This window comes from Pelodiscus sinensis, chromosome 17, assembly GCF_049634645.1.
Source record: "Pelodiscus sinensis isolate JC-2024 chromosome 17, ASM4963464v1, whole genome shotgun sequence".
Lineage (NCBI taxonomy): Eukaryota > Metazoa > Chordata > Testudines > Trionychidae > Pelodiscus > Pelodiscus sinensis.
Genome location: NC_134727.1, coordinates 37,738,894 through 37,755,874, shown reverse-complemented (window position 1 = coordinate 37,755,874; position 16,981 = coordinate 37,738,894). Strand labels below are relative to the sequence as shown.

The window sequence follows — 16,981 nt, the reverse complement described above, 5'->3', positions numbered from 1 at the left end:
GGTGGTCTGCAATGGTATTGCAGGGGGTCTGTGGAAAGTTTAAAAATAAGGATTAGGCCCGTGGGCCTATTCCTTAATTTTGTTTTCTTTTTCTTCCCTTCCTTTTCTTTTCCTTTTTTTTCCCTCCCCCAGAAAGGGGAATCTAACATTTTAATAGATTGAAAAGGGGTTCATATGTTTGAAAAGCTTGGAAACCACTGAAATAAGAGATCTCTGCTGATCAGCCCTAACTGAAAATTAATTGCTCTCAGAACAGGTTTGCTTTCTTGTGGCGCTTGGACTTCACCGCATGAGCATGATGTAAAGAATACATGGCTACAAAAGTGAAACTGTTTTACCAGATACTGGGCTAGCCAGAAGTACAGTAGATAGTGAGAGAATCTAAGATAACTTCCAGTAGTTGGGATAGACACTGCTCCAGTCCCTACTTAAAGATCTTTTCTATCAGGCTTTGGTTATAGGTATCTGACCAATGTGAAGTTCTAGTCTCCATCAACTGCCCAAAAATAAAAGTTGTCTTTTCTCTCCTCTGAACTCACCTGACTGCTGTAATATAGCAGGATCCTAGCCATCACTCAGCTACTATGTCTTAGGTCCTCCTCCCCAGTGAATAGTTCCACTGTTACTGCTTATAGCTATATTCCTGCAAATTTGAGGATCTCCACTTTATATCCACGAGTATACGGGATGCACATATCTGTGGATCATTTTTACAGATGCAGTTGCCAATTTTGTATCCATGCTAGGAATGTCAATGAGTAGTCAACGAGATGATTAACCAACAAGTCATTCTGCCGCTCTACTCTGCACTAGTTAGGCCTCAGCTGGAGTATTGTGTCCAGTTCTGGGCGCCACATTTCAAGAAAGATGTGGAGACATTGGAAAGGGTACAGAGAAGAGCGACAAGAATGATTAAAGGTTTAGAGAACATGACCTATGAAGCCAGGCTTCATGAACTGGGCTTGTTTAGTTTGGAAAAAAGAAGATTAAGGGGGGACATGACAGCGGTTTCAAATATCTAAAAGGGTGTCACAAGGAGAAAGGAGAAAATTTGTTCCTCTTGGTTTCTGAGGACAGGACAAGGAGCAATGGGCTTAAAGTGCAGCAGGGGAGGTTTAGATTAGACATTAGGAAAAAATTCCTAACTGTCAGGGTGGTCAAATATTGGAATAAATTGCCAAGGGAGGTGGTGGAATCTCCCTCTCTGGAGATATTTAAGAACAGGTTAGATAGACATCTGTCAGGGATGGTGTAGACGGAGCTTGGTCCTGCCTTGAGGGCGGGGGGCTGGACTTGATGACCTCTCGAGGTCCCTTCCAGTCCTATGATTCTAAGTCTAGGCTTATTGGTTAATTGGGTCAATTACTTGCATTCCCCTCCCACCCATCCCAGCAGCCTGTATGCAGGGAGCTCAGACTCTGGCACAGACATGGGCTGCTGCCAGCCCATGCTGCTGCCTCTATCAGGGACAGAAGCATGGGTCACCAGGCAGCTAGTTCACAAGAGGAGCTGGTTTTCAAATTGGCTCCCCTCACAGATCAGCTCCTGCAGGGCACCCCATACTGCTGCTTCTCATACAGAGGCAGCAGCACAGGGTGACAGGTGGCTCCCTGGGACTGGAGTCAGAAGTCACTGGCTACCGGCCCTGCCCCTGGCAACTACAGAATAGTCGACTAACCTCTAAGAATTCATGCTGTTAGTCGACTATTATATTACCCGCTATGTAACATCCCTAATCCAGGCAGGGTTCTACATATAGCCTTCTCCAACAGCAAGAAATTGACAATTCTTGACAGTTTCACAGCTGCCCAGGATTTGGAATAGCAAGGTCACTTTAATTTTATTTTGTGGTTTCTTGACAGAGACATCGGCAACAACAGCAGCATGACAGTTTGGCTACAGACACAGGGAGACAACATCGTCTCACTTCATTTTAAATTCATAACTGAAGGTCATTTTTGCAACTGCAGCAAACCTTTTAAAGTCAAACCTTAAATTTTGCTAAAATGCATAGTTTAATCTCCCAAACTCACCAGGGAAAGCTTTTTACTTACAACTAGATTTTTTAATTATAAATAAGTTTTCAATAAACTTACTTGTGAAAATTGTCAAACTATATGCTTTGCTTTTCTCTTTTGTACTCAGAGAGGATGGCAACAAATGGAATAATCAATATACACATCACATACAGAAGAGAATGTATAAAGTAAATCTTATTGCTACAACCAGCTAAGGTTGTGCTGTAAAACAGCCATACAATTTGATAACAAAAGCAGCTACTATGCAGAAGAGGCAGCTTCATAACAATACTCTTATTGTTTGGCAATTCTGAGCAATACATAAAAAGCAATTTGTAGTCCTCAGGAAATTTCCCCCAAAGATGACTTACAAACTATATAAATGACAGGAGGGAAAGAGCATTTGAAAACCCCTGTATACCCCTTATGATACGCTCTGCAGAGAGAGAAATCTGGTAATTGTTACTAAAGAAGTATAATGATGAACTACAATCTAGACTGGGGTGGGCAATAAGATGATGGTGGTTCACCAGGGTTCGCCCAACTAGGCCACCTCCACTTTACTTACATCTCTGCAGGTACAGGCGCTCGCAGCGCCCATTGACTGTGAATCGCTGTTCCCAGCCAATGGCATCACCCATCGCTGATCTAGACCATTAGAAGACTAGTTCTATGTAAATATTTACCTAGCAAGAATCAGCAGCACCCAAATCCACGTGGATAACAGTGCATTTACACTGGTGTGGCATGCAACAGAAGCATTTCAGCTATCCATACCTTCCTCAAACACCACCAGCACAATCTCCAGTCCTTAACAGTGAAGGAGAAACCCATTGTAAATTGCCAGATTTTAAGTCCTGGCAATCAATTTTTAGTGGGGTTCAGCTATACTTTGTTTTTATCAAGTGCATATTACCTTGTTTTTCTCTCTCTCATTCATATATAATCTAAAAATTTCTTGTGGGACAACAGAGTGACATTATCATGTCATCTGCATCCCATCACCCATGTCCGCACCCGCACGCCCTCCCCGGTGCTGCAGGAAGACAGGAGCCATGTAGCCTCCCCTCTCCCCCCGCCTCTCTCTTTGCCAGGGTAGCTTCATGCCCACGGGATCTGTCATTCTGAGTATGGGGCACTGGGAAAGATGCCCCAGCCACGAGACCCTGACCTACCTGCCGCCCCATGCACAGGGCATCCCCAGAACCCTTTCCTGGCACAGCCACATGCAGGGCCCGGGGCTCGTGGCACAGGCCCCAGGGCCACAAAGGAGAGAGTGGGGGTGCACCAGGTAGTTGAGCAAAGCGAGTGCGTGTGTGCTGGCAGAGAAGATGGTGGGGAGCCCCAGGCAGGTGTGTGGGGTGTCTCCACTTGAGACGAGAGGTGAGTCCCTAAGTAAGGGGCGGGGACCGAGGGGAGACTGGGGCAGGGGCTGACAGGACAGGAGGGGGTGTTGGGAGCACTGGGTGTTCAGGAGGATTTGCCCACGGGGACATGGGAAGGGGAAGCATTGAAAGCATATGGCACAGGGAGCAGGCTTTGGAATTTGAAGGGGGTGTGGGGAGGTGCTGAGTGGATGGGGGCAGGAAGGGGGATAAGGATGGGAGTACAAGATCTGGGCCATAAGTGGGGCGCAGGAAGGGGTGAGGGTGCAGAGATTGACCATAAGGAAGGGTGCAGGAGCAGGCTGGGGGTAAGGTATGGGGCCAAGGGGAGGGTGCAGGAGTGGCTGGGGGTTGGCAGGCGTACCAGACAAGGCGAGGAGAAGGGGTTGGCAAGTGAATGGCCCGGGCTTTGGGGCACGAAGCAGCCGGGATGGGGGTTGGCGACTTCCTGCACCTTCCTTGCTCCTGCACCTCCCCCCATTCTAGACACCCTACCCACCCCCAACATGCTCCTGCATCCTTCCTTCCTCCTACACCCTCTCTCTTGGCCAGGCTCCTTACTCCCAGCCTGCTGCTACACTGCACCTCCCACCCAGATCCCACACGCCCATCCCTATCCCTACCCCACCCACTGACAGTCCTATCCCACACACTGCACCACTCATTTTTTGCCCCACCCCAGTGCCTAGGGAGGCCCACAAAATCCATTAACCCTGGAACACCCAGAAGAGGATTAATCTAGCCTGAGGCCTTGGACCTCAGTCCTCCCTCTCCCCCACCATGGGGCTGGAGCACCAGAGAAGGTGTCTCAGTTGGGGGCCACATCAGTGAGGGTTAGGGGGGGTTTGGAGAGGCTTTTTTTCCCCTTCTCACTTGTGTGTTCGACAGATTTTTCTGTGCCCCTCCCCCCCCGATCCAAAAAAAGGTTCCCCACTCATGCCATAAATAAAGACAACGATGAAACCTTTTTTGTTGGACATAATATTCTAATTTATTTCAAATGGAGCATGGCCAGCAAGGCCCCAGTTGGGCCCCAGCCCCCTTCCTGTTCCCAGCCCTCCTCCTGCTGCGGCATGGGTTGGAGGGAAGGCCACAATACGGCTGCAGCAGACAGAGAGGGGTTGGAAAGCATATCGAGCAGGGGGTGCTATTTTTCTAATATAAGCAACAGTTATAACAGTGCTCATGGCTGGGAAATCTTTCAGTCTGCAGCACACACTGACCTACCATACATTTACTTATGAAAGGGGGAAAAAAAAAATCAAGAACACATATTCCTGCACATCCAGAAATATAATTTATGCTATCATGTGCCGAAAGTGTCCGTCTGCTATGTACATTGGACAAACGTCTCAGACACTTCGCCAAAGGATCAATGCCCACAAAACGGATATCAGACAGGATCACAAAGAAAAAACAGTTTCTTGCCATTTCAACCAGAAAGGACATTGTCTCAACGATTTGATTACCTGCATCCTGCTTCAAAGGTCTTTTAAGACTTCACTTGAAAGAGAATCCTCTGAACTGTTATTCATGCTTAAATTCAACACTTTACACTCAAGTTTGAATAAAGACGCTAATTCTCTTACCCATTACAAAGATAGCTTCCCCAATTATCACCTCTAATATCATTAACACACAGACATTTACCTTCCTCCACCTCCATCCCTCTTCTGTTCTGAAATTTGATTTGTCCTTTTCATGTGTGTTCATTTTTTAAATTGTATCTTTTGGTATATATGGTTGTGCCAATTTTCTTCCACTATTTGATCTGAGGAAGTGGGTCTGGCCCATGAAAGCTCATCACCTATTAAACCATCTTGTTAGTCTTTAAAGTGCTACATAGTCCTGTTTTTTGTTTCAGCTACACCAGACTAACATGGCTACATTTCTATCACTGATAAAATTTACAAACTGTATTACCTGAGCATCCTAAGATTTGGATACCAGTTTGGTTATAAAGTTTGAGGCTAGCAGGTAAAACCTACTGAACTAGTAGCCTTGTAGGTTGTCAACAAAAGGGATAGAATACTTGTAGGTTGTATAATCCCCATTTGATAGTCCTATATTAAATCCCACCCCTTCATTAGCACACTTACATATAACAAGAGAAAGAGAAACACTAGACTTCTCAGTTGATAATTTCTGATGAGCAGTTATATCAATATAATCTACTATATATTTGAGAAAACTCATCTATCCATTTGTTCAAGAACTCCTCCTAAACTGTAAGAACTAGAACCACCACATCCAGTATACAGTTCTCTCTTATCATAACTTAAAGCAAGATAAGGGCTTGGTTGTGCCAGGAAAATTGGATTGTTTCTCATAAAACTGCAGAAAAGAAAAAGTCACCAGGCAGAAGAAAGGGGCCAAACGATATGTTTAACCAATTAACCAGCTTGCCATATCGCACTGCAGAGCAAACCCCGCTATGCTGTGGGCTGCTGTGGACAGCCATGCCACAGGGGATGTTTGCTCCAGCCCGGTCAGGCCTTTCTTGCCACGGACTGCTCCAGCCATCCGCACCATACTGCGCCTGCCGGCAGGGTGGCTACTGCAGCCAGACAGGGCCCACGATACCGTACCACAGGACTGCTTTAGCCGGACAGACCAACAGTTAACCAGCTAGGATGCCAGTAAGGTGAATGTTTACTGGGCAACTGGTTAACTCTTCACATCCCTAATTGCTGGCTGTTCTCCTTTGTCAGGAAGCAAGGGAAAGCGCACAGTTTGCGGCTTTCCTTGCTCTTACTGGGAAGCGCAGGGGACAGAGGAACCTGGACCTGCTCCAGTCAGAGGACATGCACCTCTCCTCTGGCTGTGCCCAATGGAGCACACATGGACATGGAGAGGCACTTCATCCTTGGCCCTAAGTTGTTGCAGAGAGGAGGCTGGGGTCATCCTCTCTCCCTGGGCAGCCTGCACACTGAACCCCTCATCGCCAGCCTAGAGCAATGATTCAAATAAAACATGCACACCTTCATTTTATTTTCCAAAAAACAAAAATGAATTGAGTTAAGGACCTGAGCAATGCCAGGTAAATCTTTTAGTATGGTATAAAGATGCGTCTGAACAGGCAGTTGTAAAGTATAACTCATTACATCAGTATTGCCAACATCTGCAAACCCGGTGATTTCTTGTGTCCCTATCCTCTCATAGCAGAATAAAAACTTACATTAAAAGCTCCAAAACAATTCCAATGGAAAAAAATGAATGCCAGCACAACTAATTTATTTTAATACATCAATATTCTTTTCAGCCAACATCATGTTTCACCTGAGCATGCAAAATATATAAGTGATTAGCTGTCTACTCATTTATGTGGAAACAATTTTGCATAATCTTTCTTGGAATATATTTACATGGTTTCTGAATACTTAATTCTGATACATTTATCAGCCACTAGAAAGATTAAACAGGGTAAAAACCTGTCTATTAATTTAATGCCACACGAAAGGTAAAAGACATCATGAGGAAGACAGACAGATGCCTAGTACAGTTTAGAATTTAAGGCACTGATACTGCATCTTTGTATTTCAGGAACTGTTTATATTTTAATCCAACTGTTACTTTGAATGTTTGTTCTGTGTAGTTATTCTGAAAAAAAAATTATGTGATGACTGTAAACATTATATCCTATCTAAAAGGGAACGAGACAGGACAGTTCTATTGAATAGTTCAATTTCATGTAACATTAAATAAAAAACAGGACTATGTAGCACTTTAAAGACTAACAAGATGGTTTAATAATGATAGAAAAGATGGTTTAAGGCATTTCATATGCCACTAAATCTATTTATAAAATCAGAGTATATGAAAAGCCAAAATTAAAGACAAAAACGGGCAAATATTTTCTCCTGTTCTGTCTACACCCTTTTGGCGAACACAGTCTTCCATAAAGTCATAAGTTTTGCTGTGAACAATTCACTTGTCTGGTATGGCTTCACCACAGATGACACTGCTGGAGATTTCTGTATAGATTACCTGATTCGGAAGCTGGAAGCTGCTAAATAAAGAGGACAAAACTATGAATACTTATCAGCTCTGAGGGGAAGATGCCAAAAAAGAAATCTGACCAGGCACCTGTGTGTCCAATCAAACTTCTTAATCAGTTAGGGGATAAATCTATGACAATAATAAAATTGTTTTTGTTTTTTATTCCATTGAATCTAAAGTTATGTCCCAATGTAACCATCTGTTTCCTCCAGGATAATTTATTTAAGTGAAAACAGGATTTATTATCTAAGGGCGTGATCCTGCAGTTTACATATGTATATAATTTTATTCCTTCTTTCTGTAAAACCATATAATTTTGTGATTTGATTTAAACAGCTGCAGAGATTATTTATGTAAAATGTAATTTTGCGCTATAAATAGAGTAAGCAGCCTGTACGCAATATGTTCAGTATCTTTTTTATTTTCCAAAATTAAAAATAGGATTTTAGATAAGTTATAGTTTTAGTGCCTGGAACAAACACAATTTGAATTATGATTGAGAGCTCCCTAAGCCACGGATACCACCTTTTTCCCTATTAGAGCAACAAGGATGTTGTGGATGCTATTGGGAGCTAATCAGTACCAGTATTTCAGTAACAATTTAGCTATCCTACGGATTTTCCAAACACCTAGGCTGCGTCTACACTGGCATGATTTTGCGCAAAAGATGTGTTTTCGCGCAAAAGCATCCGTGCCAGTGTAGACGCTCTCTTGCACAAGAAAGCTCCGATGGCCATTTTAGCCATCGGGCTTTCTTGCGCAAGAAATTAACGTTGCCTGTCTACACTGGCCTCTTAGAGGACTTATCCCTGAGTGGGAGCATCAGAGTATTTGTGCAAGAAGCACCGACTTCGTACATTAGAACATCAGTGTTCTTGCGCAAATACTCGCAGACAGTGTAGACAGGTGGCAAGATTTTGCGCGAAAGCGGCCGCTTTTGCGCAAAATCTTGCAAGTGTAGACACAGCTCTAGTCGATATACTTTCTGCCCTGTACAGTTTACAATCAAAATTGAAGGCAGGTCAAAATATGGTGACATTTTTGCCATGCATGAAATAGGTGATAATATTTTTAACATTAATAAGAAACAGCACATGAACTCCACTGTTCAATAAGGGCAAAATGAGGTTCTTACATATGGAAAACTCAAAGATATAGCGGGAAAGTAGTGGCAGGCCACCTCACTGACTCGTTATTTATCCAAAATTAAGGCAAATCTACAGTAATGATACTGAAAGATCAAAATAAAAAAATGCAACTTTGTTATTTCGACGTAAGAAAATGTGGAAAATTATCCTATCTTGCATCCCAGTCAGAAATTATGAAAACTTCCTTTTGGATAAAAGCCAACTTCACTTTTCCTTCCACACATTCTCCAACAGGTCACATGATTTTACATTTCCCCCTATTATCAGAATAGCAAATTATGCAAAATGGCCAGTTTAACCTGATTTTTATAATCAAAGCTCTACAAAAAGTCACTACATGTAACTGAATGCAGGTGTAGGACAGGAGCAGCAGGAGCGCCTAAAATGTAATATTCATAGGGCATATTTCTTAAACTCTGCAGATTTCAGAAGCCATAGCACATACAGGAATCATAATATGTTTCATTACAACTAAGAATACCATAAAGACATGTCTATAACTATGCCTATATCAATATAGTGTATTGAAAAGGCTTCTATCTACCAAGTCCTTTATTCTGAAAAAGTATTTTTTTGGGAGGGAACAGCTAATCTCCAGCTTGAGTCTCTCAGAGAGCTCTCTTCCACACTAAGGAGTAGTTAGAATTCTAAGTTCCCACACCTTCATGGCACAGTTGCAATGGCAAATCTCCAAGGAGGTAAAGATTTAGATAACTAAAAGCATAAGTGATTCTGAACAAAGACAGCTTTGTAATGGAGAAGTTAAACTGATAGTTACAGAATAATACTTCATGCTCCTTAAGTCCCAGTCCTTAATGACACAAAGACAAACCAAGAAAGGGACACAGAAGAGAACTCAGACTAACATAACGAAAGAGAGAGGAAGCTTCAAGTCAGATAAAGCTACTCTGAAGGTTCAGGTACCCAAGACACCCCATTACAAAAAATGTCATCAAAACAAAGGAGCACCTACCCCTTTCCCCCTCCCCCTCCCCCCATCACTGCCACCTCCTTGGAATAAATCTCCTGTGGCACATTAGAGACTAACATTACACGTTACAGATTAATATGGCTACCCCCTGAGACCTCCTTGGAACGTCGCCCCATCTCTCCTCCTTCCCAAAGGAGGAGAACAACATTTGGATGAGCCTCAACCTCTAATCCTTCCAGAAATACAGGCAGTCCACTGCTAGCCCCCTTGATCCTCTTACTCCCCTAAGAGGGGAACTAGGAAAATCAGGTAATATGTATTGCCCCATCACCCCCCACCATGCTAGGAAGGCTAGACAGCATGAAAGTGAGGTAAAAAGCCCAACTACATTATCCTTGCCCCATAAGGGAAGTAGAAAGAGGGGACCCCTTCTCCTTTGTAGGCATCCAGGGGGAAAACCAAGTAAGCGGAGCATCCCCCTTCAGTCCCTTCCCAGTGGCAGCCAGACTGCCCCTCTCTCCATCCTAGGGATGTTAGATAGTGTGTAACTGAATAACTGTGTAACTGCATCCAATTTTAGCAGTTACAGGACTATTCGATAATCCCTGGGGTGTAGCGGCAGCCAGTGCACCTCCAGCCCCATTTCCGGGAACCCTCTTATCACCCTGCTCTCCTGCCTCTGTATCTATGGGAGGCAGCTCTGCGGGAGCCAATACCCATGAGGAGCTGGCTCGAAAGCTGTTTTCCCATTTGCACTGGCTCCCGCTTGCCCCCTCACACTCCACGCTGTTGCCTCTCTTATCAGAGGCAGCACCGTGGGGATTGAGGAGGGGAAGGCATCTCCACAGGATCCAGTGCTTGTGGGGAGCCAGTTTAAAAGCCAGCTCCTCACAACCACTGGCTCCCACCTCCCTTCTTCCCCTGCCCCTGATACAGAGGCAGCAAGATGGGGGGGAGGGGGGGGGAGAGCAGGAGTGGAGTGGACAGTGCGCGACATCCCTACTCCATCCACACATCTTATAAAAGAACCTTCCCTTATAGGGGCAGCAGGTTCCCCTCCTCGCCCCAAGAGGCCAGCTGCTCCGGCTCAGCCATTCTGCTCCCTCAAAGCCCCAGGTCCTATAGCAGACGCTGCCCCACACACTCATGCATTGGTGACTGTCCAGGTGCCCCAGCTCCTACAGAGGATGACCCCGCCCTAACCTCTAGAGGGAAGTCTCAACCCAGCCCCCATGGCAGGCCCTGCTGCTCCCCAGACTCCCTTATAAGACAGAGGACACCCATGCTCTCCCCCCATGCCCTACAGGCAACTCTGGCTCCAGCCCCTACAGAGGGTACTGCTGCCCCCAAAAGCTCCTATAGACGACTCCCCCCCTCCCCACATGGAGCTGCCCCCCACGCCCCTATAGGTGATCCCCTCTCCCCACATGTAGCCACCACCCCTATAGGCAACTCACCCTCCCCACATGTAGCCGCCCTCCCCACACCTCTATAGGCGACTTCCCCCCCACACACGCAGCCCCCCCACCCCTATAGGCGACTTCCCCCCCACACACGCAGCCCCCCCACCCCTATAGGCGACTTCCCCCCCACACCTATAGGCGACCCCACACACACACGCAGCCCCCCCCACCCCTATAGGCGACCCCCCCCCGGTCCGGGGCGGCCGCTCACCTGCGCCTCCCCCCCGGCCGCGCCGCCCTCCAGCTGGCGCTCGCGGTAGAGGGACCAGAGCCCCACGTTGGGCAGGAAGACGAGGGCGGCCAGCGCCAGCCCCACCGCCTGCAGCAGCCGCTTCTGCTTCCGCCGCATCGGAGCCGCCGAGCCCGACCCGCCGCGCAACTTTCCCCGCGCGCCGCGCGAGCCAGCGGGCGCGAGCGGCCACTCCGGCACTTCCGCTCCGGGGGGCGGGCGCTACCACTCCCACCGCGGGGGGGGGGGGGCACGGAGCGCCCCGCCCCCTCCCCGCAGGCCACACCCGCCGCGCTCAGTGGGCAGCCCCCACCTTCGTCCCTCCCCCCCCCCACGTGCGCGAATGGTACCGACCCGCCCCAGCCAGCTGGCTGCAGAGCGCGTGGGGAACCAGCCTGGGGAGGGAGAGGAGCCAATGGGGGAGGGGCCCCGGGGGGGTCCCGCCGCTGGGCCAGCTGCGAAGGCGGAGCTTGCAAGGGAGCGGGGCTGCACATGTGGCTGGTCCCGGATAGCAGCAGCCCCTGTAGAGACCCCTGCTTCAGAGCGGGCTGGGCACCGCAGCAGCAGAGTAAGGAGCGGAGGCGGTGCCTGGGTGCAAGTGCACAGAGGGGTGCGGTAGTGCAAAAGGGGAGGCGTGGAGGAAGTGCGATCATTCAAAGGGCGGGGGGGTGCACTGTGCCCCAGAGTACAGGATTAGAGGCGCAAAGAATTCCCGGATGCCAAGAGTTGCAGGTTCAAGGTGTGACCCTAAGGCATAAGGTTGGAGCGCCAGGGATGCAAATAGTTCAAAGGTTGGGGGTGCAATGGAGCTAAACCTGCAGTGGTGCATAGATCTAGTGAAAGAGTGAAGTGCCTGATCTTCAAACTGCAGCTCCCCCAAACCCAGGTGAGTTGAAGTTAGGGGGGACTATAGGTGTTCAACACCTCTGAAGATCAGCAATGTTCCCTCTATTTTTTTTCTATATGTTTAAATTAATGGAGATTGCCTATCTCCTAGAGCTGGAAGGGATTTTGAGAGGTCATCAAGTCCTTCACAGCCCCAAATCTCTAAACGGCCTCCGCAAGGATTGAATTCACAACCCTGCGTTTAGCAGGCCAACGCTCACACCACTGAGCTATCCCATCCCATGGCAGAATAAATGTTATGCACACTGAAGCATGTGCAGATGTGCACCACTAGTAGAAACACATACTGCCAGCTGTGGATACTATGGAGGCCTTCCTAATCAGCGAGGTAGCATTTGAATGTCTCATGGGTGGCCACGCAAGCACTCAACTTACATGGAGCATGAAAGATCAGGTGCTAAATGGACATGTGCAAAAAAAAACCCCCAGAATTAGCTTTAGTGTTATAATGAAATATGTTTGCATTGGTGGGGAAGTGCAGATATAAAAAATTGAATGTACAGCAGTGAAGTTAAATAGACAAAAAGGGCAGATGTGCATTGAAGCAGAGAGTTAGACGTGCTATCTTTTCACCTTTAGCTTCTTGCAGAAATACCGAATTAATTGTGCCTGTGGTGCAGATACTCATTTTGTTTGCCGACAACAGTGAGGTTTTAAAAAAAATCATGGTTTGCCTGCTAGAATATTCTTATTGTTAACAGCTGAACATTCTTATTTTGTCTTTATAAGACTAGTCAATAATTATAGGCATATTGAGGGGTTTAATACTTCTCTCTCACACCCATTGGGAAATGTAAATAACTTTCATTACCATAAAAAAACAGCAAGCAAATGGTCTGGTAGCACTTTATAGACTAACAAAATATGGAGGTGGGATCATGAGCTTTCGTGGGCACAGCCCACTTCTTCAGATGACCGGAGTTACCATGAAAGTGATAATGTAAAACTAGTTTGGGAGGCAGCTTTTTTTTTTCTGTGAATCTGAGGACAATACTTTTTTTATGAATTGAACCCAGAATCCAAATTATGATGTTAACAAAGAAATCCAGTTTGCAATGTCTTTATAGTGGTGTAATATCTAGACACAGCAAAGGTGGATTTAAGGTAGAGCTAAAACCCTTAACTGCTTGCTTTTATGAAAAAACAACAAGGGGATCGATGGCACTTTAAAGACTAACACATTTATTAGGGCATAAGCTTTCCTGAGCTACAACTAAGGTCCTCAGATGCTGAAGAGAAAAAGAAAAAGGGAAAAAAAGGAAGGGATACAGAGATGGGAGTGATGTTATACTCTGATCAGGATATCCCTTTTTCCTTTTCTCTTCTTCAGCATCTGAAGAAGTGAACTGTAGATCACGAAAGTTTATGTTCTAATACCGTAATAGATGTGTTAGTCTTCAAAGTGCCACTGGACTCCTAGCTTTTGCTGAAACAGACTAATACGGCTATTTCTCTGAACATTGCTTTTATGAATTTAAAATCTTTTGTTAACTGCTGAAGCAAAAGCAAAACGTGTGTGGCAATTCAGACCTTATGCAGTCGCACACAATATTACCTATGCACCTGTAGATCACTTAGCATATAAATGCCAAATTCTTTGTCCTTTTCCCTGCTGCATATGTGCATCACTTCTTGAAATCAGTGAGAATTGCCTGTGTAGATAAATGCAGACAAATGGTACTCAAAAAACACTTGAAAAAAGTGACACTGTCCCTAAGCCCTGCTCCTTCAATGGATGCTCCATGGGCAAAGAGGATACACATAAGTGGGCCAAAATTGTAGGATCAGGCACTGTTTTCTTATTCCATTAACAATATTACCTATGCAATTGCAATAAACCAAGTAGCATCAATGCATACTGCTGCCTATCCCTGGATGGAAGCAGAACTGCTTAGCTGACTTTATTGCACACAGCTAATGGTCCTTCTTTTCCACAAAGTGTATATATCTGTGCTTTTTAATGCAGGCAGATCTAAGTTCTCCACCTGCTATAGCCATTACGTCCCGAGTAGCTGTGGTGTGTAGCATAGTGTCAAGTGTGAGGTTCTTAGATGGCAATGAATTTACTTCCTTTTTAAGAGCGTCATTGGCATTACAGCTGACCATTTTGCAGCATTTGTTTTGACTGATTTTGTGTGTGTGTTATACTCAGTCATTTGAATCTGCTTCAATGGGCTGCAGAATGACACCCTATGTCAAATAATATCATAGAGCACGTGTGTATGACCAAACTGTGTGATGACAGAGTAGAAATGGCTACATGACTTTTAGTTATAGTGGTGGCAAAAGGCAGCTATAGCCAATGTGAAGCTGATATGTTCTTTGCTTATGAAAGGTAAGATAGAATGCCTTCAGTAAACATACCAGTGAAGTGATGGTCCCAAATAGTGGAAACTCATAGGGCTACATCTACACTGCAGGCTTTTTGCGCAAGAACTTACAGAGCCTCTATACTGCATGTGTGTTCTTGCGCAAGTAAATTTACAGTAAAGCATCCGAAGAGAGGGCTTCTCGCGCAAGAGTTATTCCTTTCCCCATGAGGAATAAGCCTCTTGCGCAAGAGGTCTTGCAGAAGAAGGCAGTGTGGATGGACAACAGGGGTTTCTTGCGCAAGAAACCCCTATAGCTAACATGGCCATCAGAGTTTTCTTGTGCAAGAGAGCATCCACGCTGCCATGGACGCTCTTGTGCAAAAGCACATGGCAGTGTGGACACACTTTTGCGCAAGAACTCTTACGTAAAACAGTTCTTGTGCAAAAAAGCCTGGAGTGTAGACATAGCCTTAAGAGTTTCCTTCTTCTACCGCAAGAAGACGTTCACTTAATTGTAATGCATGTCCTTAAAGATAGGCAATTTACAAAACATGGAGCACTTGTGTCTGACAGCAATAATACTGCAGTGGATGGAAACACAGTGAGAATCATCCCTCAGGCTTAAATGATGCCCAAAGGCCTTGTGCTGGGCTTTTTGCAGTGAAATACAGTGCAACCAAAGTGAATAAGGCCCACCAAATGGAATCACAATTAATATCAACTGACTGTAAACCAGTTTTGAGGAAATATTGTGTGTACCATTTAAATAGACATCCACAACTTTCCCTGCCATTAATCCATTGGCTGATGTCATTGACATAAATGATTTGCTTAAATCAGTTCTCTGGAAATAGTCGCAATTAAGAAAGAATGTTCTTTATCAGGGTACTAATTAAATGAATTCCACTGTACCATAATCTGAATGATTTATAATCACAAACCAGTATTCTAAAAACAAAACAGACTTTCCAGAAACAGTGTGCTGATTCATTTCTTAAATTAAGAATAAACAACCTACACAATTATGAAGATGCCCTGCAAGCATAACAGCAGTAAAGCTGGGCTAATGGAAATAGCAGATCTGGGGCAATATAGTATCCTGCTGGGGTCACAGCTAATGCAAATATCAGGTCTCTTGCAACAAGAGCTTAGATTCTACATTTTTATTTCCTGTTATAACATAAAAATCTATTTTAAAAAAATCTGTTTTCTTCACCCACCCTACCTCTCATGGAAGGATTTCAGTTTCAATTTATTGTGCAATCCACTAGATGGCACCTTCCAGCAGACTTCAGCTTCATTACGTGGCTCTAAATTACCAAGAAAACATTTAATTTAGAGAGCAGGTTACAGCTCCTAAGTCTAAATATGTAGTAAGACAGCTTGTACTTCCATTTTAATCTGCCCTCAGAATTTGGCACTGGTTTATTTCTTTTTAGAAATCTTAATGTTTTCGTTAAAGAGACAAGATGGGATGAGGTAATAGCTTTTCTTGGACCTCTCTCACCTAGGTTACATCTAGACTACAGGGTTCTTTCAGAAGAAACTTTTCTGGAAGAGATCTTCCAAAAAAAATCTTCTTCCGAAAGAGAGCATCCACACTGCCAAAGCACAACGAAAAAGCGATCTGCTTTTTCGAAAGATAGTGTCCACACTGAATGGACGCTATCTCGCATTTAAGCTGTGATTACCAGGGCTCGACAATTAATGTGATCTACTCGCCCATGGTGAGTAGATTACAAGCTGGCACAGCTGCGCAGCGCGGTCAGTACATGCGCAGCGCGGTCTGCGCATGTGCAGCGCAGCCTGCACATGAGCAGCATGCCGAACCGCGTGGCTGGTGAGCAGGGCTCGCCACCTCTTGGCAAGCCCGGATGATTACTATGGACAGAGTGGCCACCAGGGCACCTGTGCTTTTTCCTCTTTCCTCTTCTTTCGAAAGAACTCCCTCTTCCCTGTCCACACACGCCTTTTTCCAAAAGAACTCCCTCTTCTCCCTCTTTTGGAAAAAGGCTTCTTCCTCGTAGAAAGAGGTTTACCAATGTCAGAAAAACCCCTCTGTTCTTTTGATATTTTTTTTCAAAAGAACACAATTGCAGTGTAGACGTAAGCGAGGTTTTTTTGGAAAAACGGCCTTTTTCCCGAAAAAACTCTGTACTGTAGACATAGCCCTTGTCTCTTTAGTTAGTGTCATGGGCCCAACATAGTGACCACAACACAGCATACAATATTTCCAATTGTCCTTTCATATATTAGAAGGACACAAACCCAAGAATTCACTTTTCTTTGGTCTTTTCAGCTAAATGTATGCTCTTTATCTGCACTGAATCCCTTCCTGAATAATACATAGTTACTAAAATTGTACAACAATAAAGATGTACATGGCATTTTCTGTCTGAGGATTTCTGTCTGGGTTACAAAGCTACAGTACCTCTGATGGAAGACTGCAGAACTATTAATGGGCTTGTATTTCCATATGCACATGTATATCATGCAAAAATCCTTTGAAGTGGTTGTGGCACAACATATTGTCTTGCAGGTCCATACACAGGACTGCATTTGGCCCTTGGCAGAATATCATCCTTTAGAG

General features: G+C 45.2%; 1 protein-coding gene across 1 annotated transcript in view; it reads right to left on the bottom strand.

The window, feature by feature from the left end:
* Positions 1-11,394, bottom strand: part of GALNT10 (polypeptide N-acetylgalactosaminyltransferase 10) — a 146,922-nt gene extending 135,528 nt beyond the window's left edge. The window contains exon 1 of the mRNA XM_075900594.1: positions 11,156-11,394. Within this exon, the coding sequence (XP_075756709.1) occupies positions 11,156-11,293 (138 nt within the window). The 5' untranslated portion in view covers positions 11,294-11,394. The remainder of the gene's footprint in view (positions 1-11,155) is intronic.
* Between the last annotated feature and the right edge of the window lie 5,587 nt (positions 11,395-16,981).